Source organism: Thunnus maccoyii, chromosome 3 (genome assembly GCF_910596095.1).
Source record: "Thunnus maccoyii chromosome 3, fThuMac1.1, whole genome shotgun sequence".
Lineage (NCBI taxonomy): Eukaryota > Metazoa > Chordata > Actinopteri > Scombriformes > Scombridae > Thunnus > Thunnus maccoyii.
Genome location: NC_056535.1, coordinates 26,988,763 through 27,012,966, shown reverse-complemented (window position 1 = coordinate 27,012,966; position 24,204 = coordinate 26,988,763). Strand labels below are relative to the sequence as shown.

At 40.4% G+C, this 24,204-nt stretch overlaps 1 protein-coding gene across 4 annotated transcripts in view; it reads right to left on the bottom strand.

Annotated features, from left to right (window-relative positions):
• The window catches only part of LOC121894358 (membrane-associated guanylate kinase, WW and PDZ domain-containing protein 3-like), a 127,370-nt gene continuing 103,166 nt past the window's right edge, over nt 1–24,204 (bottom strand). Inside the window, exons 6-22 of one of the 4 annotated variants that reach the window (XM_042406902.1) lie at nt 22,184–22,263; nt 21,309–21,366; nt 20,065–20,171; nt 15,337–15,528; nt 13,924–14,571; nt 12,087–12,118; nt 11,235–11,400; nt 11,019–11,137; nt 10,302–10,509; nt 9,509–9,691; nt 8,661–8,846; nt 8,256–8,352; nt 7,367–7,472; nt 6,690–6,827; nt 4,820–4,958; nt 3,528–3,617; nt 3,291–3,381 (exon numbers count right to left, since the gene is read on the bottom strand). In XM_042406902.1, coding sequence (XP_042262836.1) covers nt 3,568–3,617; nt 4,820–4,958; nt 6,690–6,827; nt 7,367–7,472; nt 8,256–8,352; nt 8,661–8,846; nt 9,509–9,691; nt 10,302–10,509; nt 11,019–11,137; nt 11,235–11,400; nt 12,087–12,118; nt 13,924–14,571; nt 15,337–15,528; nt 20,065–20,171; nt 21,309–21,366; nt 22,184–22,263 — 2,509 coding nt within the window. In that variant the 3' untranslated portion in view covers nt 3,291–3,381; nt 3,528–3,567. Of the gene's footprint in view, nt 3,382–3,527; nt 3,618–4,819; nt 4,959–6,689; nt 6,828–7,366; nt 7,473–8,255; nt 8,353–8,660; nt 8,847–9,508; nt 9,692–10,301; nt 10,510–11,018; nt 11,138–11,234; nt 11,401–12,086; nt 12,119–13,923; nt 14,572–15,336; nt 15,529–20,064; nt 20,172–21,308; nt 21,367–22,183; nt 22,264–24,204 lie in introns of all 4 variants that reach the window. The other 3 variants (XM_042406903.1, XM_042406899.1, XM_042406901.1) reach the window with 3 other exon arrangements.

The window sequence follows — 24,204 nt, the reverse complement described above, 5'->3', positions numbered from 1 at the left end:
GTGTTTTCAGTAAAACTTTATTTTTCAGTGCATGAACGGAACACCATGTCAAGGTTACAGCCTATCCTTTTCGATCCATTTTTAAATATTTTCTCTTTTTTTTTACATAAAAAAATAATGGAGCAATTTAATATACCTCTATTTTCTCCCCGAAAGAGCACTCAGTAAGTATTTATAAAGGTGCTGTACAATGTACAAACATTTACATCTACTGTTCCTACAGAATGTAGAAGATACCACAAGGATTGTTTTTTTCTAATGAAGCGATGCAAGGCCACAGTATGATACAGAGATGAGATACAAAATGGTCAAAATAAAAGCATAAAGGAGTACAACAGTGCAGGGGACATACAATAAAAAGGGCATTATCTGATTCTGGACCAGAGTAAACTGCCTGTAGGCTACCTGACGCTCAGGGTTGGATTTACTCATTCAACCAACCAAACTATTGCACAAAAACCTACCACTGATTGGCTCATAGCGCATCCTCTAGTGATTTTAACCTGAAAGCTCCATTATACAGTCACACACTCTCATCACAGTCAATTACAGACCTTAACCATCATTTCACTGTCACTGATATTGACTTTATCACACATTTGCTACGATACTGTGTTCCCTGAGCTTATCTGAATATGTCTTAATCTCATAATGTAGTCAGTTGTATAAGCAGGTATGCTGAGTACGTTTTTTTTTCTCAGATTTTACAGCAGAAGCTTCAAAAATGTTGTAAACTAACACTGAAATTTCACTGTTGACTCATTTTTACAGACCCCATTATTGGAACCAATTGTTAATCTAAAAGCCATCATTTCAACTACCCTTGAAATATGTAAGAAGGTGGGATCTCTGTATACCTGCCTTACATCTGCAGCATGTTCAATATCTCAGTAAACCACTACATCACTTTCTATGCTCCATTATCCTTCAAGCTACCCTGGCACATAATCACACAGCAGGACTGACAAATACATAGATTTAAAACCCTCATTTTTCTTTTCTCAATAGTCAAAGGTAAAATCACCAGGGACATGACTCAGAATGTGCACAGTATTATATAAATTGCCATTTTGGCATTAAACAGTGAACCTTTTAGAAAAAATTACAGCTTTATAAAATAATAACGGCAATGCATTGGTAGCAAGTCAACATCACAAATTAAATACAACTCATGGTCATTCTGTTATGCTACAAGGGCAGATGCAGTGCAATGGAATTCAATAGATATTTTAAAGTTAGAATCTACAAAACATGACACATTCAAATATATATATATATATTATATTTCACAATGAGACACGTTTTGAGCGATTGCAAACATTTGGTACAGCGGTTTGCATGTTACCTATACATTTCATGAACTACAAAGATCCATGGTAATTCCTACCACTGAAGTACATCGGAAGGATGGTGAAAGCTCAAATAACATGGGACAAACCGTTGAAGTCTATATCAAAATGTGGAATGGCTTGGTACAGCTACATATACTTATACTCATCTATTATCTCAATAAATTACACACTGGTTGGTTATCATACACATGGTAAACAAGATCTCAAACCACAAGTTTCTGGTCTTTTTAATGGTACTGTTTGTATGGAGTAGAGTCATGTCTATAACCATAGAACAGTTAGATTCCCCGGTAAAGTGAACGCTTGCTGGATTGTATTTGAAATCCACCTGGTGTCCAGAATGAGAATTATAAACAAGAAACAGGATCATCCTCAGTGTTGTGCAGAACACGTGCAGTAAAACAAACAGAAGGACCGACTGCATGCAGTTGAGCAAACTTTTAAGAAAAAGACAGTCAAAATATCCCACAATGAGGCCGAGAGCAAAATTAAACCATAGATGACAGTCACACTTGGTGTATACTACAGGCGAGAGGCGAGGCCTTTCTCCTTTCTTTGCATATGGGTCATTGCATTGTAATGGGTGAAGCGCTGTTGGTAGTTGTTGTTCCACAGAAGGCTCCCAGGATTGGCACATATTCACATTTCAAAATGTCTTGTCTGGCGAGGCCCCGAGCATGCCGCACATGCTTAAATCCCACATCAAAGATGCTGAAGCAGCGGACAAGACAGAGGGGAGCTGCTACATGCCACATGTAATTTCACAGGACTCCCAAAAAAGACGAATCTGGACATGGTCCAAAGGTAATAAAAGTGGCACCATGTTGCACTTCTCTGTTTTATGGAAGAACTCAGAAAAACAATCCACTGAGGGTACTGTTAAATATTCCATGGCACAGCTCAAGTCTGGGCAATCCAATATTCTATCACAAAGGGTCACGAAGGACCTCTGCCTGGGAGAGGATTCTGGCTGAGCTGGGCATTTTCCAAGGGCCAGGGCTAATAGGTCCCTTTGGGCTCTGCGGGGTCCCTGGAATACTGTTTATAGAGGCCACAAAGTCTTCCTTACGAATGTCTTCTTTGGAGTAGAAAAATGTGTCTTCGCTTCCTTTTGCCTCTCTTGGAGAAACTACAGAGCCTTTTCTTCTTAACATGTCTTTAAAAGATGACAATGATTCTCTTTTGTTGATAGTCTCTTTACTTATATTCCTATCTTCTCTAGGTTTGCTCTTGCCATTAGCATCTCTCTGCCCTGAGTCTTTACCAGTGCCTGTCTCGCTCTCTCTGACTATATGAGATGTCCTGTGGTGGTGAGACTCTCCCACCACTCTCTTTTTGAAACTTTCTTTCTCTTGGCCAGGCCCGGTCCTCCCCCCCCTCCCTCCCATCTCCCTTCCTTGTGAGCCTCTTCTGATCTCAAGATTCGCCCCTTTGCAGTTTTTCATTTCATGATTCAAGCTCTCTCTGCTGGAAGAGTCCTTTAATCTCCTCTGAGGGCCTTGCTGATGCTCGACACGCTGCAGGGCCAAAGACACTTGCTGTCCAGCTTGAGGAGAGTTCCTAGTGCTTGCGGATCGTGTTTTTGTCTGCATCTGAGACATCCTATTCTTGCTCAGTGTTGCTTCCTGTGCCAGGCTGTCAGTCTTTTTGGGACTCTGATGTTGCTCTTTGGCTTTAGGAAATGTCTCCCCTGTTTTCTTTGGGCTGCTTAGCTCTCTGGAGTCTTTTGCGGGCCTGGTCCTCTTGTAGAAGGTGATATGCTCAAGGGTTGCTGGAGAGAGCCTTTCCACTTCCTTGTCTGCCCACTCACCACTCTCCTCCACTGAGCTTAAAACCCTGCTGCTGCAGGGCTTGAGGTCTTGTGGGGATAGGGTGCTCCAGCTGCGGGAATGTTTCAGTTTGCTGGAGGAGGGAGAGGAAACATAGATGGAAGCCCCGGTGGGATATGGAGAGGACGAGGGTGATGCGTTAGAGGAAAACACACCTCTGGAATAGCTCGTGGGTGAAATGAGTTTTTGATCATGTTGACCTGTAAAAGAGCCACACATTTTACTTGGAGACACCATGTGTATACACTGATATTAGATGAAAGACTGAAATTCTGAATGAGGCAAGAAAATTAGATTATTTGTAGAGGTTAATAGTGGAAAGGCATATGAGAAAGAGAAGAATTACCAAGGTAAAAGAGAAGAGGCCAATAAAAGCAGTGAAGATGTTAGTGTTGGTGCTCAGTGTAGTAGCACACAGTAGAAGAAGCTGTACTACCTGCATCATGGGCAAAAGAAGAAAAGCCAAAAGGAAGCAGATGGTTAGAGATTAAATTAATAAATAAAAAAACAATTAAAAAAGAACATTCATCTATTATAACATGCCAAAATAGTCTCCATCAATTAACAAACGGATAGAGTCATTATCATTAGCTAAACTTTAGGTGGATTCAGTATGTATTTAACTACTGTCAGTGTCCCTCCTTGTAAACTTATATAGGAAATATATCCAATCCCTAACAATTTTTTTTATTGTTAAATAACATTAATCAAACATGACATGCTGAGAGACTTTACCCTAGCCTTGACCCAATTTATAAATGTCATTGCCTACTATCTGTCACAACGTAGTAAGGTTTTAAAAGATAAGGCTGGCAATATTCTATATTTTTCTTGTGGCTGATAAATCCCATAAAAACACTTCCTAACTCTCCCAGTTTTGGGAGAGTCTGTCTGTCTAAATAAGTTAAATAATTTCCTAAGCAGTGTTAGTTTTTAACAAATATTTCTAAAATCAGGAGTAAATAGTGCACTTCTTGGGTACTATTTTAGCTGCACATTTGGTGCACTAGTGAGTGGTTACGGAAGAGGATACTGTATGTGGGACTCATAATAAACTAGAGTTCCCATGTTTATCGTAATGAAGGTGCTCATTGATGTATGTTGGGCATTCATGAACAATCTGATGTCATCAAGAGGAGGAAATAGAAGTAACATTGCAAACGGAGCGTTCAGAGCAGGCTGAAGCCTGCGCTTTTGACTTGCAGGGAGAATTTTTACAAATATTCACCTCAAGTTTATGAACTTTGACCATGTTAAACATAGATATTCTACATCATAACAGTATAAAAATAACTAAATCTCAAAAAATATGCCCCCTTTAATAGTTTTTGGAGCAATGGAGGTCTGTGGCACAGAGGAATAAGATATTAGCCTTTGAATACACACACAATACTTGTTAATAAAATCAATTCATTGTTGGTTTTGGTCTTTTCATGGGATTTGTTTACAGTAAGAAAAATATAGAATATCACCAGACTTGTCTTTTAAATTGAGCACTGAGCAATAACTTTTTATGGGGTAAAATGCCCTTTAAAAACAGTAGCATAGCACTTAGAACAAAAACTTGAATTGAACTACGTACTGCATGTTGAACCTATCATCTGTTGTTACTATTAATTGTTTGTATACAGCACTTACTGCCATCTTGAGCCAGGCCCGCCCCAGGTCTCAGCAGCAGTACCACTTTGTTTCCTCCAGCCTGGATCAGTTCAATAGCGCGTGTATGGGAGATGCCGCGAGCCGGCTCCCCATTAATCTCCACTATCTCATCTCCAACCTGTCAGTAATACAGATTATGCAGTTATTAAACAGAAACCCACCTATCAAAGCTTAGCATACTCTGCTATGTATGCACAGAAAACTAAAACATACAGATGCTGTGTGCTTACACACAAATATGCATAATCAAAGAATCTAAATTTCATGCCACACATACACAGCCTTGTAATACCCTAGAGGTACCCTCTATTATTGGAGATGACAAAATAACTCAGGATAAAGCATGTAAACATGTCAGTCTGTTAGGCTCTAATCAGTGTTGACATTCCTCTCCACCCTTGGATATGCAAAGTCATGCCCAGAGATCACAGTCTGGCAAGCCTAAGATTGATTGCCGCTAGGAGGTTCTATTCTTCTTCTATCCTTCTCTGCACCGTCTCCCCTCTCATCCTTATAATAATGTGATAATTTCATCCCCATGGGGAAATTCTATTTTTTGCTAAAACTGAAAGAGTGCAGGGTCAGTTACAGTGTGACCTTCCTGGATATGGTCAGTGTCTTAAGAGGGATGGACACTTGCTGACAGATAGATAGATAAGATGAGAAACTGCAGTGTTACAGCAGCCAAGTAACACACATAACGAAAAAAAAGACACTTGAGGATGTAGGTAAGATATACATACAGTAAATAGAGAAAAAATGTTTAAATAATATACAATTAATAAGAACAAAATACAATACGAAAATAGAGACCATATAATAATATATAATAAAGACCATAACCCATATCGCTGATCCACTATATCTTTCCTGTTTGCTGTGTCGAGTGCTTGAGTTACTTTGCTAAATGGAAACTCAAAAATTGCAGACACATTACAGATGAGAGCATCTACAGCATGATACCCTTAACACTGTAACTGCATTTGTTGAAACACAATTCAATTAGTTTAATCTCCAGTGCACACTAAAAGAAATTTTATTTACTCTAATTTACCTCTGTGATTTATAAACTAGTAAATGTTCAAAATTAGATTCCAGCAATGTAATGGTTTTCATAAAAGCTCGCAAAACTGTATCTAACAATGTTGAGTGTAACAAAAGGAGCTTAGACGTAACCGAAGAATGCAGTGACTTTTATTCAATCAAGAAACCAAGTCTGCATGCCCCGAGGCTGATGATTTCTTTCTGTTGGCAAATGGTTTGTCTTTCCAAAACTCCTGCAAACTGTCCAAAAATCTCAGCTAAATGTCCATGACATTTGGTGTGAATATTAACAGTCCAGGGAGAATGACTCCCAAATTAATTTGATGACCCCCTGACCTTTCCTGTAGCCCCACCATCACACCAAAATTTCTACTTCAGGAAATTCCATGAACTTTCCTATAGTTCAACTTTGCACACAAGATGCTCAAATTTAAATGAAATTCAATTTCAGTGACCCTTCTTCTATCTTCTTCTGAGGGAAAATCTAACATTTAAAATTTTTTGCCCCACTACTACTAAGATTCTTAAAAAAGCAAATTCAGCAGTATGTTGTCCTCTCAACTCAATGTGTTGTGGGGTGTAATGAATATTTCAGCCTCTAGGGGGCACTAGCAGTGTTATAGACCTTTTGAGTTTGTTTCATCCAGCCACAGTGGCAAACTTTCCAAACTAAACTTTCTGCAAGTCAGGTAATCATAAGATAAAACATTTTCTATCAAGACAAAGATTACCTATCCACTGTCAGGTCACTATGGCATAATTTAAGGTAGAAAAAGACATGCTGTATAATAAAATGACCACTCACATGGATCCTTCCGTCCAGCTGAGCAGGTCCGTCTTCAGCCAGTCTCAGGATGTACAGACCCATGTTGTACTCGGTTCCACCTCGCAGACTAAAGCCAAAGCCCCTGGGACCCCTCTCTAACTCCACTGTCAGACAACCCTGCACAGCATAAAGATAACACATTGCTAAACTCATATGCAGACATATGAAGACATGCAGCAACACACACACAAATACGTAAGCAGGTCTTGATGAATAATTCCTGTAATAAAAGACCTGAAACCATAAAACACCTTCCTGTTTACGGAATGTGCCTGTTTTTAATCACACATATCTGTTCAGCCTGAAGTTGCCTTGACAACAGTAATGTCTCATCAGATTGTGGAGAATTTCCTTGATGACATCTAAATTGATTTTAGATGTCATTAATAATCCCTGCTCTTTTCTGAATGGCTTTAATCTTTGTCTATTGGACTTTAAGTTACATTATTTGGAACTTTAATGGATGCATGGACCCACTGAGTTGTATTTGATGACACCAGGATGTTATGTTGTAAGCACACAGTAAATACTATTTGTTTTGAATATTTCTTTTCATATAGTCATAAAGATTGCATGTTATATGCCTTCAGAAGCTTTAACCTTCAGATTGTTGTTAAGACAACATACAGTGGAAGGAATAAAATAATTATTCTTACCTGGTTCGGTCCTGTCACACACAGCGTTCCCTGCTCACTTAGTGGAAGAGTCTTGTGGTCAGACCAGTTGACTCCATCTGTTTTCTCCTCCAAGTCGAGGTTATAACTACAACAAACAACAGATGTGATTCTTCAGTAATACATGTTGTATACAGCATGCTGCAGGCGAAAAACTGAGCCATCACGCAAAACATAAAACCTAATGTACTGCATAATGTTAAATGGATGAGGGATGCATTTTTTATATGGATTTTTAAATGTTTGTGCTGTATTGTACTATATACAGTATGTTCTATGATTTTATTATCTTATACACTTTTATTACACCAGCTTTTTGCTCTGAAGGCAACCCTCCTCTTTCCACACATTATTTCATGTTGAGTCTAATTACAGATGGTGTTTGTGGATTTATGATAATTAATCAAGGCAGGCAGCGCCATCATTTTATTAATATCACCATAACCACCCTGTATTATGATTTGTTTTCAACTTAAGAAGGGGTTTCTGTTGTATTTCCTGTCTGCACTGTCTAAATCATCCACCAGGCCAAAAGGGAGAGTAGGAGCAGTGGGGTGCATCGACAGGAAGAATTTATGGAGAAAAAACATAAAAAGGTGGAACAATCATTTTCTCAATTTTGCCCAATTGAGCCCAATTTTGGTCACTTGGTGTACATTTTGTACTGTTAAAGTACAAGTTTAATATTGGTTGTCCAAAACTAAGTGCAAAAAAATTGTATCCTAATAAAATTGTATAGGGTACAGATGCAGCAAAAGTTCTGCTCTGCTTTTGTCCTGAGAGTGAACTTCAAATCAACTATGCAAAAGCTGTTTCAAGGGCCTTTTCCCCTGTTTACTTCAACATTTCTTTTGTGCAAGCAGATCCTTACCGCTCATCCTGTAGTGCAGATCGTTGCCCCATCGCTCTGTGTTGAAGAGCTGGACTCTGTTTAGCTGAACTGGCTCCAGATGGAGGGCCCTTGTATTCTGAAATACATTTTATGATTTTATAATCTTAAGACATTAAGACGCCCACATATATAATTCTTCCACAACAACTTTCACATTCATTTCAGGTTAAAAAGTTAATCATTTAATTTTCTTTACTTGAAGAAAATTAAGCCTGCAAAATTATAGGAATTATAAACAGACTACTTAATTCATCAGTAGAAGACTAACCAATCAACCAATTCCCCCCAGGCAGACAAAAAAGTTGAAAATTTGATTAAACCAAATTCATCACAAGACCTACAAACTTTAATAAAAGGTACAATTGGGCACACAGAGATACTCACCATCCTCAGGAACCACAGTGAGGGTGACAACATTGCCGGCCTCCTTGATGAGCTGTACAATGTCATTGTGAGAGAGCTCTATGATGGAGCGTCCGTTGACCGCTGAGATACGATCTCCAACATGCAGCAGGCCACAGCGGTCGGTGGGACTGCCCTCAATGATTCGGCCAATTTTGTGCGGGATGACTGAAAAGGCAGATATGAGGACAAATGAGACATTAAGACCCCAGATGTATCGACCATAATGAAAACCTTGAAATACATCTAGAAAGTTAACACGAAAGGCAGTGAGCATGGTCCCACAATAACTTTGCTTTGTTTTGCTAAAATAAAGGAGAAACACATGGCTGTTATATCTCACTCCTGACATTCATAATTTCACTTTATTCCTCTTTAAATTGGTTCATACCTCTAAATACACAGTAGCTAACATACAGTATTATATCTTGCCATGACAACAGAAATGAGTGATCAATAAGTCTTTCCCATTGTCTTCAATGTGTATTTTCTTAATGTTTTTTCTTATGAAGTCTTGAAACCAAAATTTATTCATTTTAATATTCTTTTAATAACTATTACAGCATGTTTAATGGAAATAAAATATTATCATGGCCCCATCCATTTGTAGTATGACAAACATTTCCAGCGTACTTGGAGGCTGTTGAATGGTTGGGTTACATGTAATGCCTGTTACATTCAGAAGTGAATCTATATTTTGGACTGAACAGGACCAAAATCCCATCAATACATCTTACTGTATGTGAGCTTAGAATTTAGATAATTCAATTTTAAAATGAGTTTAAAAAAAATCAAATAATAATTTTGGTACTGACAGATTTGACTCTCACCTCCGTGCGGGGGTTTGCTCTTGGAGGTGAGGATGACGAAGCCAAAGCCCTCAGTGTCCTTGCGGTGGAGAGTGATATCAAAAGACTCGTGGTCCAGAGCGCTGGGCATCGGTAGGCGAGGTAGTTTGGGAGAACCGTTCACTAACACTGGAGCCATTTCCTGTATCTCTTCCTCGGTCACGTCTGATATGAAAGGATACAGATGTTAATGTACTTTTTTTTGGTGTACTTTTTTGTATTGTGTGTACGTATGTCTGTATTTGTGTGTGTGGGGTGTATGCATTTCTGAGGATTTTTTTTCATGTATGAGAAATATTTAAATAAAAGTAACAAAGTAGTGTCTTGTTACTGGGTTTTATAAACAAAGTCACAGTGGGGCAATAGGATCAATAGGACATGGATGATGAAAGTGATTACCAACGGCTACTGGTGGCTATGTTGGTGGACAGACGACTACACAGACATTCTGTGCAAAGCCTCTATTGCCTGAAGTCATAATTGAGGTGGTGATTCTCCAGATCATTTAAAGAACACATCTTCTCTGGATTTTCTACTCATTAAGTGTGAGTTGTGTTCCTTTACTTGGTCAGCTATGCCAACTGCTCATGCTTAACACCGAGTCCATATCTATGTTTGACTCATACATCTATTTTTCAACAAACTGCTGTTTCTATAAAAATCTTAAATGCATCACCTCTTGTGTGTCCGAGGATTTTTAAAGTTTTAATGATTTGGGCATACTATAGGCTGTTATTGATGTTGTTGATAACGTGGTGTTTTGCTTGTTACTCACCTCTGTAGATGACCTTCCTGCGCACAGTCAGCATAACTTGACCATTACGGGCAGCATTGGTCATCAAATCCAGCACCTGCTTGTGGGAACGACCCTTGACCATCACACCATCGATGCCAATGAGCTCATCTCCTGCTCTCAGACGACCATCTTTCTCTGCAGCTCCGTTGGGCACAATGGCCCCAATGTACACCTGGGGAAAGACATTCTGATAGAGGGTCAGTATAATGGAGAACTAGCCATTGAGGAAGCAGACATTATTGTCATTACTAAGGCTTAGAAAACCTTTTTACAAAGCACAGAAAAATTGTTATTTGTCAGTTCACATCACTAGCTCTGATGTATATTAGACCTTCCAGTACAATCTTAAAGACAGTTTTTAGTTTTGAAAAGCTACACAAGTTTTTCCAGTCTACCGACCACTCAAGCACTTTACAGCACATGCCAGCATTTACCCACTCACCACACATTCACACGCTGATGGCAGAGGCTGCCATGCAAGGTGCCAAGCTACTCATCAGGAGTGATATAGCACTCACTAATGCTCACTCACCCATTAACACACACACTCACAGCAATTTCGAGTTCAGTATCTTGCCCAAGGACACTTCAACATGCAGACTGTAGGAGCCGGGGATCAAACTAACAACCTTCTGATTTGTGAACGACCCGCTCTACCTCCTGAGCCACAGCTGTCCAGTGTTATTATATACTTACTGGCTGTTGTGGACCTTCTCCTCCCAGAACACGGAAGCCAAAGCCCGTCTCAATGTCTCTCTTTAGAAAAACATCTATGTCTTTGGTGTGAGGCTCTGTGGATGAGTAATACTCCATCACTATTGTGTAAAGAGATCAAGGTTTCAAGCTGCACTGGACATAAGGTTAAAAAGCAATATCTGAGAACAACTGATGAAGTCTTTGGTCTACACTTACGTCTGCTCTCCAGTAGGGCTTTAGACTTCAGGTACATCTCTGTGGCATCTCGTTTGGGGGAGTCGGCAGAGCGCAGTGTGCTCGTGTTGGAGTGGTAAGCAAGGGCCTGGGGGGCTGAGTCAGCGATACCGTCCAAAGTCTCTGTACTGGCTGTCATTTCCTGTCTCTGTAAAGATTACATTGGCCATAAACACAACATGTTGGTTCAAGTATTGTAATTACAATTTTCTTTTTTATGTTTTAAAGGATCACACTTCCTTTGGTGTTTGCCTATGAAAGACATCACACATTTTATTGATAGTCTCTGTAGCTCATTATCCCAGTGGATGAGCATCTAACGGTGATAAATTATCAAATGCAACAAAGGTCACTTCACTGACTCTCTTTTTGAAAAAAAAAAAAAAAAACATAGACTGTTTTCACTATACAGTCATCCTATTGTTTTGAGGGCTAAGCAATAAGATTTTAATGTAATTTAAAATCCTAAAACTAAAGATTTCCCTGTGGCTGTGACAGGCCTTTTGAGCCAGAAAGGGCAACTTCTTTATCTAAAACTGTTGTATTAATAATACCACAATATCTAAAGAGGCTCATCCATGCTTCATTACCATTGCAATCCCCTGACAATAGCCCTAAGAATATGAATACTGAAAGGAAGTAATTAAGACCGTTTTTCAGAGCAAACAAAAGGAGGCGCCCAGAAACATAATCAATATTCAAATTTATTTAATTCGATGCAACAGAGGCTTACTGGTTAAGCTGAAGGACAAAAAGCTTTGAAATTAAATTGAGGGATAATTCCTCAAGGGGAAACAATAGTTAGGAAAAAGGAGAAGATATGTTTTTACTCACAGGCTTTAGACTCTTGACAGGGGATGTTTGACCTATGGAGAGACACAGAGAGACAACATGAATATGGTAAGAAATGCAGATATATGATTTGGAGCAACAACAACCACTGAACCAACGTCCACCAGATGGCACTGCCTCTCTGACTGAGAAACAGCAGCAGTGAGCATAAAAATAAACTAGTGAGTTGCTCTAAACTCACTAAAGAATGCTCCATTAGGGAATATACATCCATGTGTGGTTAAAGATAGATAGGGAATATAAAGGTAGTGCATGTGCTAGAGTGTAGACTACATGGTTCAAGCCCACTGCAGGGCTAAGGAAGCGGGTGAGAGCATTAGAGATTCATGCATATAATTCAATGACCGATAATTCTCTTCCCTCTCTCTGCTCGCTGTACAGTACACCCACACGTTCCATCTCAGGCGCTCAGATTGTTCCCTACAGATCATCTCTTACAGCCCCCTCCTCCCTTCCCCTCAATGCCCTGCATTAACTGGATTAACAAACACTCCTCTGGAGCCTACAGCCCTGTGGGGCTGGACCAACACTTGGCCTGATGAGGGTTTAATGGAGTCTGATCTAAAAGGGGAGACGCAGCGGCATTTTTCGCTTCACTACGAAATTCCCAATTCAACCTTAGAGCCATCAAAGTCATGAAATAAGACAAATGCACACACCTGAAACACACCCACCCACACCACTCTTTTCCTTTCATCCTCTCTTAGCTTTGCTCTTTTTCTGCTCACCACTAATGCCCAACACTCACATTTACACACACACACATATACAGACACACACACATACACACAGAGGGATCCCCTTCTAAGCCAAAGGCCATTGTCTAATGAGGGTTAAAACAGGCATTAGCTCTTCAGTTGGGCAGACTGGGTGAGGCTGAGCCCAGCGCTGCTTTGACTGTGGGGTCATGCAGTGCGTCACTGGCATAGGACATGGTGATGGTGGCACAGCAGTGAGGGTGCGTAGTATGGCTGTTTGGGAGAGGAGTAAGGAGGGTTGGGGCGCGGCTATGGGGAGGAGACCCCTGGGGACCTTCCCTCTATAGCCATTTAGCTATGGCTCTTTAAGGGGCCATGGATATAGAGGCATGCACAGATCCCCAGCGCTCTGCTGATGATCAAAGCCAATCCAGGGTTCATCGACTTGCGCAGTGAATCCCTGGGGCGGCTGGAGATGGATGTAGGAGACATTTGAAGGGTGCCTACCCTCCTCCCTCTCTCCCTTGGAATCAAGCACATCCCCACACTTATGTAATTCCCGTTCTCAGACTTGTAACAGACTGCATTACGCCTCAATGGGAGTCATCATAAACAGAGGCGGTTTGAGCGGAGGCACACAGGAGGATTGCTCGAGAAATGTTCCCTCATATGCATGTGAGAAAAAGAGAAATAGGGCTCAACCAGATCAAGCCTGATCATCGTATGCTACAGCTACAGGGGTGCAGGTGCATCTATTTAAGCTAAAAAGGCAGCAGTCTCTGCTGTGATGACCTTATGCAGACCGCAGACACAGTGGCATCACCCAGGCTTCTACTGAACAACAGTGTGTGGTCAGTCAATGCCCCCCAACCAGCCACAACATCACCTCACCTCCTGTCAGTGTCAGCACGCTGACCTCACCTCCCATGGGCACTGTTGGAGTTGCATTGACAGCAATAGCAAATTACGTCACACATAGATGGCATTAAAAGCATGAGAATGATGGGTGAGCAAATAGAATGACAGGATGAAGATACACAGAACATGGACAAACACATAGACCCAGGCAGACCTACAATACAAAAACACAGATGCATTTGTTTGTTGTTTCAGTGTCTTACCTCCTCGTAGCACCAGCACGTTGACCTCACTGCCCACTGGTAGGTCCTTAAGAATGTCCACCACTTGGGCGTGGCTCAGCGTTTGGACATTTTGCCTGTTGATCTCTTTAATGACATCTCCTTTCTGAAGGCCACGGCACCACTGGGCATCCAGGATCATCTTCACCTTCTGGCCCAATGGGCAGTCGGCGATGGCAAACCCAAATCCTCCAGGTCCTTTAACCAGCGGCACGCTCACAAGCTCTGGCTGCAGCATCCCTGAAACCACCTCTCCCCGCTCCCCCTGCCTCCCATTGGGCATGGCTGCAACGACCGGCCGGCCACTGGCATCCGTAGTGACATAGTGGAGCTCCTGGGAGGAGCCGTGGAGGACGTCACCTTTCACAAGCAGTGGCTGTCCATTGATGAGGGGCACAGCTGTCACCACCTCTCCACCGTGCAAAGCCTGCTGGGGCTGGGCAGCCGGTGGGGGAGGAGGAGGCGGGAGAGGGTCATCGCTGTCTAGATCCACGTCTGGGGGAAGCGGGTAGCCACGACAAAGAACCATATCCACATACTGGTTAATGGGGATGGACTGGAACATCTGCACCACCTCTGGATGGGTCTTCCCCAGCACACACATCCCATTGATCTCAACGATCACATCACCTAAGACACAGAGTGAGAAAAGAAAGCAAGTGACAGTGAGAGTTTGTCCCCTGGTATTTAATCTAGACATCACGTCTCTACATTTCATTGGAAAGCACTTAACTCCTTCCTTTGTCAGATAGATCTTTCCTCTAAAATGTTCCTTTCCTCTTCACTGCTCTTATATTTTCATTCTGGCAGCTCCCTGTACCTCTTCCCATTCCTTTTATTGTCAGTCTACCATTCATTTCCCACTTTATTCCTGTCCCTCCTTCACTCGCTGCATTGTTGAACAGACCTGAACAGCGCTCTGAGCCACAACTACGCGGAGGGGAGACGGGTGTAGATTTCTGTCACATTGTACTATTGTAACCATCACACTCACAAACTCAGAGCTCACAGCTGTTGGTTTGTGTAGACAGCCGCAAGGCAATGGCAAGATCAGAAACTAAACAACAAAGAAGTTGGATGGCTTCACGCCCACTATAATCAGTCTGTCTGCTATAAAACTATGCCCTTGACAGTGCTAGAGTTGTTGTTATTGCCTTGTTGAACTCATGGGACAGTGTTGGCGTAAGGGAACACCACAGAGGTAGAATTAATATCTCCAAGTGCATCATGGTAGAACAGTTGGTATATGTTGGCTGCAAAAGAGTTTTCTGTAATATGGCAGCAATTAGCAGTTATAAATTAATAGATCTACCACTCAGATAAATGAGATTTCAATGTTTATTTGAGCAAGAATGCAATTTCTAGTGAGAGTACATCTGCAGGATTTTTGCTCACCAGATGCCATCTTGTTGTCGTGGGCAGCAGGCCCGTCACTGAGCACGTTTTTCACTTGCAGAAACTCATCTGTGCGGTCACCTCCAATGATGGTGAATCCAAATCCCTGGGAGCTCTTCTTCAGTGCTGTGTGGTACATCTCACCCTTCAGCTGGCTGGGGTCTGCAGTGAAGCCAGACATACCTCCTTTACCTGTGAACAAAGTGTACGTGTGAGCAAATGTAAAATGGTTGTAAAAAGGTATAGAAAGCCTGAGTGAATGACGGGCCTTATCAAACAAAACTCAGATCTCAAAACTGTGCTCCACATCAAACGCAGAAACACTCATTAATGAATTCATATCCTTCTTGAAAGACAGCAAAATCCATCCATGTCTGCATTGAACGTCAATTATATGCATAATATCCTAAGGATCAACATAGCAATTAGTCATTTCTAATTAACAGGCATAATGTACATTCCTAAACTAGATAAACCCCTTCAACAGAGGCCTTTTTGTACAACCTCACTGAGACAAGAGCACAAATAGACAGGTAAAATGAAATAAAATGTTAGCTTAAGATGCTTATTTCCTTTTAACTTGTAACCATTATGTGCTTCCCTCTATTACAAAACTATAGAGCAGAACAGTGATATAACACCCCTGACTGCATCCAGTTTAGCATGATGTCCTCCCATCCCCTCCATACTGCAGTCAGTGACTCCAAAAAAAAAGAGGTTTGTCATTGTAAACTTTTTATAACTTGAGTAAGGAACAACTTAAGGTCAGTGGCAACATCAATATGTACCAGCAGCTTGGCTGTGGCATACGCAATACAGTAGATAACCAACTGTCAGGGTCACACTGAATTAAACTGAGCAGCTTCCCTATCTGGCATTACTGTGGTATCAGCACTTTAGATCATGGACACACCGTTTTTCCCTCCCTGCCTGTTGGTCTCTGGCCGGTGCTGTGTTATAGCTTCGGCTCAAAAACAGTAAAACTGAAGCCAGCCCATGACAAATGATGCTCATTCCAGCGACTGTGCTGTATACTGAGAGAATGTGATGTGGCTGTCAGTCGCTGAGATGCCACAAAAAATCATTTTATTATCGCTTAGTCATTTTACTGAACAAGCTACCAATTCTTGTATATTCAAAGAGGAATGAACTGCTGCAAAACAATCCCACCAGAATGAAAAAAACAAAATGTCTGTGTGTCCCCCCCCCTCCACGTGCCTGTATTGGACAATTTAAATGAAAAGAAAGTATCTAATTGATTTGGGTGTGTGAACCCCTTTTTTGGGCTTTTGACCTTGTGATTTGGTTACACGTACCCCTCCTCCCTAAAGTTTTTAGAAAAAATTTACTCAAACAGGACACTATTTTGGTGCTCTTGTGAACATTGGCAGCGTAGCGGTGTATGTGAGATATACTCAAATAACCTTCAGTGCCAATGTACATCATATTGACAGAACACATCACCCAGTGCAACCATGTGGCTCATTTATGTGTTTCTAATTTTTGGACAACAATGGAGGTCTGTAGCACTGAGGAATAAGATTAATCAGGCTTTGGCAACACAGAAAATATTTGCTAGTAGGTCCAATTTGTTGTAAATTTTTGTATTTTCAGTGATTTATTAACAATAACAAAAATATAAATATCAACAGCCTTATCCTTTAAGGTAACATGTCAAAGGTTATGATTCATACTTTGGCTAAATTTACACTTGTCACTTCAATGTGACTTTTGAGATCTGCTGCTAAAATTGGATTTTAAAAGACCATGTCAATGTACATTCACTGGCCACTTCATTAGGTACACCTGTGCAATCTAATGCAATCCAATACAACAACTCTGTCATAAATTCCACTTTTACAAAGCTTATAGATTTTCACTTTTTGTTGACATTGCCAGAAATTTGATAATTCTACTTTATGTTTATTATTGAGGTTGTAGTGGGTGGTGGTGGTGTATTGGGGTACATTATATTGGATGGTAATCCTAATATTTTGTCTAATATTTTGACCTCAATAATAAATATAAAGTAGAATTATCAACTTTGTGACAATATCAAGAAAAACTGAAAATGTGTAAGCTTCGTAAATGTAGAATTTATGGCAGAGTTGTTGTAATGGATTGCATTAGATTGCACAGGTGTTCCTAATGAAGTGGCTGGTGAGTGTATGTCTACACCTCGCCTAAAATAGCTGCTCTGTGTATGTAAATCTACAGTTGCATATCTTCCTCCTCTCTCTTTATCTTTTTCCATTGCCTGTATGCACATGGTGACTGTACATGTTTCTATTTACATATCTATTTTTTTTAAGATCACAACAGCAACTTTCTAGTTTGGCTGGAAAGTAACAACTGCACACTTTCCCTCTTTCCCTTCAGATTTATAAACACTAACTTTCTGAGGCATGTGTGAGGAATTTAAATGCAGGCACTCTCATGCTATCAAATGGTTCAGCGGTCATAAACATCCACTGCAGACATGAACGGCTGTGAGTCAGTGTAAGTTATCACAGTCAGTATGGACTCCACATGTCCACAATGCTGCATGGATCAAGAAAAGCTCATTTACATAATCACATTCAAATTGCTTGATAAACTCATCATGGAATGTTTTTTTTTCTTTTGCTTCCTCCCAGTGAGAGCTGAAATAACCATTTGTGTGTGAAGAAAAATAAGTAGTGGAAGGAGAAAGAGAAAGAAATAGATGAAGGAAGTGAGTATGGCATGTGCAAGCCTGTACTTGTGTGGGAGAGTCCAAGGAAGGTCCCCATGCCAATGTTTGTGGGCAGACTTTGAAAGCCAGAGGCAGACAAAACCATCAGATCCACCGCATCATACAGCCATGGTTTTTGATTTCTCATGTGTGACTAAATTGTGTTTTAAATCTCCAGTGACATTATTCAGCATAATTGGGAAGACACCTCTCTTACTACATCAATAGAGCAACAGCAGCTGCTGTTGAATGCACCTTCATCAGCAGGATTTAAAAAGAACTGCCCTTGCAAGGTCAATAGTTGACTAACAGGGAAAGTACCAAGTACATAATGTCAACAACCAGTCAGAACAAAGCAGATATTGAACATGCGGGCACAAAGCCTGCCATGTTGGCTAACTGACAAACATTAAGCACAGTCTTCTCCACACGCTTAGCTGCAGCAAACACCTCAAATAATATGGAATTCCAAAGCTGCCAATAATGAATACTGTACATAAATAATACATCTTGAAATAAAAGTGACACTAGAAAAGAAGCCACTATCAAATAAAATCTTTTGAAAACAGAAACAGAAAATACTATAATGAAGTAAATGAACTCCAGTAAAACAGTTACTGTGGAAATAAGAATGTTTCATAAATTATTCATAAAAATGAGTTGAGTTTTAATAATTCATCAGATTTTTTTGGTTCATTTTAATAGGTTTCTGTACATAATCATATGTCTAATTCCTTTCTTTAATAGTAGTCATTTCCATAAAACTCCCAGGGAATCTCATACCTTGGAATACTACAAAAGTCTCTTTTATAGTTAGTTACACCTCAGGCAAGAAATGCCTGAGGTGTAACCGTCGACTGATGATGCTTTGGTTTCATCATAGCAACTGTCTGACAGCTCACTAGGTTGTGTAATGGGTAATCAGGGGCGAGGTGGTGAATTTCCTCAGTCCTCACACACCTGAGCAGAGGGATGTCTGATTATGCTTGGCCTCTCTGACGTGCTGTTCCACCAGCTGTTGCCACATGCACTGCTAAAAGCAAGCCTCCTCCCTTGCATTCCCTCTCTCACTCCCTGAAACCCTGCCAGCGTTACGAGCCTGTCTATCTCCACTGCTGCCGCACTGTAATCTATTATACATCCATTGTAATGAAAACATACTTAATTCATAATGTTTATTGCAGGAGAAAAATGGCTTGTCAACCTAAAGAGCAGACCATCACTGCAGCACTGACAAAAACTTTTATTATATGAGCGAACAATGGAAGAAAAGGCCCATTTTGACAACCTATTAATGGTTGAGGCTGCTTGAAGGTTGACGCATTAGGCTGACCTTGCATGAAACAATGATGTGCCTACTGCTTTCTTTTCCCAGAAAACATATTTATCATCACACTGACTTAGGTGAAAGGCTCGGCCTACACACAATGCATAAGCCAAAGTAATTAAACTACAGTTATATTTTAGACAATTAGCTGATGCTCATGTCAAGAGTGATTTGTAGTGAGCACGAAAATAGAATAAGCTCAGTGAAACAGTATCAAGTCTCTGACAATTCTCTCAATTCATAAGCAGACAATAGAGGCCGAATTAGCATACAAAGGGTAGCAGAAGGTAATAGAGTATCAAAAAAGACTTTCATCATTTTTCATTTTAGATGACTTCATACTCACTGAAATTTTTTGGGATGTTGTTTTTACCCAGACAGACAATGACAGTCAGAAAGCTGGTGGAAGCGTATAGTTATACATGTATTTGCATGTCTTGGAGACCTGAGAGAGGTGAAACCCATGAGACAGGGCTCAATATGTCATGATGTTTTTAAAGGTCACCATCCCATGTGTTAGAATTGCAATGTGGCATTTGCAGATTTCCATGTGTGCAAAATCTAATTCTGTGAGTCCTTTAAACAAATCCTCTGCAGTTATGACATATTGGGTGTTTTTTTTTCCACCTAACAATCCAAATAGAGATGAGGTTGAAAAGGGTGACATCTTCTGCAGTGCTGTTTTTACCTTGAACGGGTGCTGCTGTGGCTTGTTGGATCACAGCTGTCTCCTGGCTCAGCTTCTTCTTTGCCTCTAGGACCGGGTTCTCAAACTGGGTTTTTTGGTTGATGTGGCTGCAACATAAACAGGCTCAGATGTAGGGAATAGAAACTTACAAACACCTACACAATATATACATACCCACCTCTCACTTATAGACCATTTTTCTGCAATTAATTATGTATGCACATAAACCTTTTCTAATTTTTCTAATAGAGGGATGCTATAGTGGCGCCATTATAGATATATTCATTAACACTGCACGTATACAGTATAGATTGGCTTGGCTTGCCATTTAATATTGTAGGAAATGAAGCTCCCGACTGCCAGCAACATCCTGTTCCTCTACAACAAAGTAAACAGCCTGCTGTCCCTATACAAACCAAAGCCATTGTTTCACAGTGAGCTCATTTCAAGCTAAAGCACTGGCAGCAACAAGCTCCATCTATATGCCATTGACTCTCCTTGTCCAAAGTTTCTCTCTCATGTCATGTCTACCTAAGAGGGATCCTTCTGCAGTCTGAGCAATAAAACAACGTGACCATTCCTATTTTCTTTTCATCACAACAGATTGCTACCTCTCCTTCCAGCTCCCTCTCTCCTCCCTCCATGCATTCTTGTTGAAAAGCTCCCCACTTCTCTCTACTGCTGCTACAATGGCTGTGTTTCACTGATTTCCTGCTGGGGTTTTGAGCACAAAAACAAATTTTTCACACAGACAATATAAAGAGACGTACACACAGACTTACATTCTATACACACATGCTGACACGCATACTTACACAAACATTGGCAGAACACAGTGAGAGCACAATCAGCGTTGTGTTCGTATACAGGTCACTGCAATGTTACCCACAGAGTTTCATTTTGCCACCCACTGATAAACAATGGGAAAATCCTGATCAGGATCTTCAACTGTTCTCCAGGTAAATGCTTCTATCTGTTACATAACTCAGAGCATCCTCACCCGAGATAAACAAAATGAGCCATGCGCTAGATCCATTTATTTATTTTTAGACAATATTGATTTATGCCGGTCCACTGCTAATGTACACTAAGCAGTGTAATATGCACTCATACTCTGATCCTTCTGGTGAAATTCACTTGTGCGTTGTGTGCATCTGTGAGGAACGAGTGTGATAGCGCTGTTTGTGATGATGGCAGCTGAAGTGCTTGAAAATTACATGAATCAATAAATCAATAAAACTTACTCAACGTAGTATGTGCCGTACTGTGGATCGTCAATTTCCTCCCAACCGTAAGGTAACTCTGCAAGAAGAGAAATGAGTGCTATTGTGTTTAGTCGCAAGGGGAAAGATGCAAATAAAGGGCAAGCAGAAAGATCACAAAATGGAAGAAAGAAGAGGAAGAGCGGGCTCAGTATTTGGTAGATAGTCATCTGAGAGTTGTAACCCAGTCAGCTTGGTGGTGTGGTAGTTACCAGTGTATTTTTTCCCCTTGACTGGGACATTTAGCATAAGAAAGTAGCCATGAAAATAGCCTACAATAATTTAGTGAACATTTCTGTGGTTTCGACAAGCAGGCCGGCTGGAATGGCTGATGTACGTTATGCCCTGATGAACATATCAGGCAGAAGGGGAGAAAAAAAAAAGAGAGAGAGAAAAGAGCTCTTCACGCAAGAGAGAGCTTTCGAGTTGCTTTTCAGAAGCAACACACCAACTAGCTTTCCGACCGCCTGTAAAAAATCCATTAAAACCAAGCTGGAAGGGTCCCACTCTTTCAGCTGTGGCCACTCTCTGTCTCTGCTTGCACTTAAGCCCACATTAGCATCCTGGGGATACAAAAGCACCTCTGGAATTCCTTAAACTAGACCCCAGCTCTAGAATTCCCAAAAAAATTAGGCCACATGACTGATGCTTAGGGTTACTCTTAAGTGACATGTAATTTCAAAAGGATGTTATACTCATATTTGACCCTGGTTGGTGATTTGATTAACTGTGTGAAAATGTGTGATGGATCATGTAATGCACGTACAGCAGAGGTATGCCCTTGTGTAAATACATGTGCAGTAGTTAATGGAATGTCTATGCTTGAGTGGACCTGCTGAGTAGTGCAGTCTACATACCTCCATCCTCACACTTCTCAGGGGGCTTCGCCTTCTTCGCCAAGCGGGGGTCCAACCACGTGGTCGTCTTGGTATTGTGACTGCAGAGCACACAGAGCAGCCAGTAAACATCAACAATAAAGAGCTGCGCCAGCAGAGAAAGCACTATTGAGGCACGAGACGAGTAGCCAGTGACAGAAACACAGCAACCGTAGTCTCATGTGTAATATGCTCTTGTGCACAAGGCTTACTGGATTCATCAACAAACATCTGATCCATTGGTTTACATTCAGCTGTCACATTACCGTGTTTATGGTTAGGTGGCCTTTTCAGAGGGGAGGAAAACCCTCTGAATGTGAAACACGACAAACTCATTTATACTCAAATGTGTTACACAACTAGGGTGTGTAATCAGGAGGAAAATCACAATGGTCTTCTGATATCTTCAGAGACAAGTGGCTTAGAGCCAAACATGAATAAAACACACAGGCTTTCACGTGCACGCAGGCGTGCATGTATGTACACCCACCCACATATAGGCTTCTAAGAGAGGTTTGTTTACTCATTTGTTCAAAAATCTAAGTATTGATTGGTTTAGTGAAAGAGCTTAACGTATCTTTATGAGAGATTCAAAAGCTGTGTTGTTACTGTAGGTAAGAAAAACCATTTGAAACAACTGTAGCATTAACTTGGAATGCAGTTGAGTATTTATACCTTCCTGAAGCTCTGGGATTTATTTACACCATCAATTTGAGGCCTTGAATAATTTAAACTCCTGTTGGTCAAGTTTGTTATCATGGACGGATGAGTACGTGTATATTTATTCAATTCACTCTTATTTCCTTTTCATTATAAATTGTTTTTGATGAGCTGCAAATGTTTTCATCACTCTGAGATGAGAAATAATGTTTCTTGTACATCACAAACCCATCATTACCCACCAAAGATCTTTCTTAAACCTACTGTCAGGCTGATGAGATACTGACAGAAACATTTATCTGTGTTTCATTATGCAAAAGGAAGATACCGGTAAATACAATGCTGTATGACATCAGATATACAAACGACATTTTAATTTTTAATATCACAGCTTACAACATACCCCTTTGCAATTGTAAGATGACACAATTAACGTAAGTAACAGCACTCAAGTTGTCAGTTGCCCTATATTTCAACCCATGCAGAACATGGACTGTACTCTAGTGTGCTTTATTAAAAATATCATCATAACTAAAACCTTGTTTTTTTTCAGAAAGACATCATTATTCTACTCAGCAGTCATCACAGGGTCGTTTTCTGTTCCCTCCATGTAGAACTAGTTTGATACAGGGGATAGTTAATTATCGAGCAATAGTGGCATGGAATTACTGAGTTTTTTGGTTTCAGAAAGTAATACAACAAGTTTAAACAAAAAGTTAAGATTGAATTTGTTTACACAAGGAATAGTGTAGAACATTATATGACATATGTTTTTTCTGTTCTCGAAGATGTGACAGGATGTATGGAGCTATCCATCCCACTTTTATTTGTGATTTAGTTAATGAGTTGCTAAGTTATTTCTTTTCTCAATTATTTAAGAGATGACATTATTATATAGAGCTACTGTATGTATTAGATGGCTTTGAGTTATGCATTATGAGTCTTATTGTGAGTATGAATGTTATGGTTGTGTATTGATGTATTTCTGTTATTGAAGTATTGTTTACTTATGGGGACCCCAGGAAGAGTAGCCACTGTCATAATACAGTGGCTAATGGAGATCTGAATAAACAAACAAACTTTACCTGATCAAGCAAACATCATACTTACCTGTAGATATGTTATTGCCCATCAACACTGTACAATTTATATTCAGTTTAGATCAGCAAAAAAAGGGTAAAAAAACAAAAAACAAAACAAACAAACAAACAAACAAAAACAGAAAAGATGAGGCTGTTGTTATTCTATACTGTTCTTATTGTCATCAAATCCCATTTAAAGATCAAAACCATGTATTTTGTCCATTTCTTAGTACTTTCCAACGCCCCAAGCCCATGGCACCT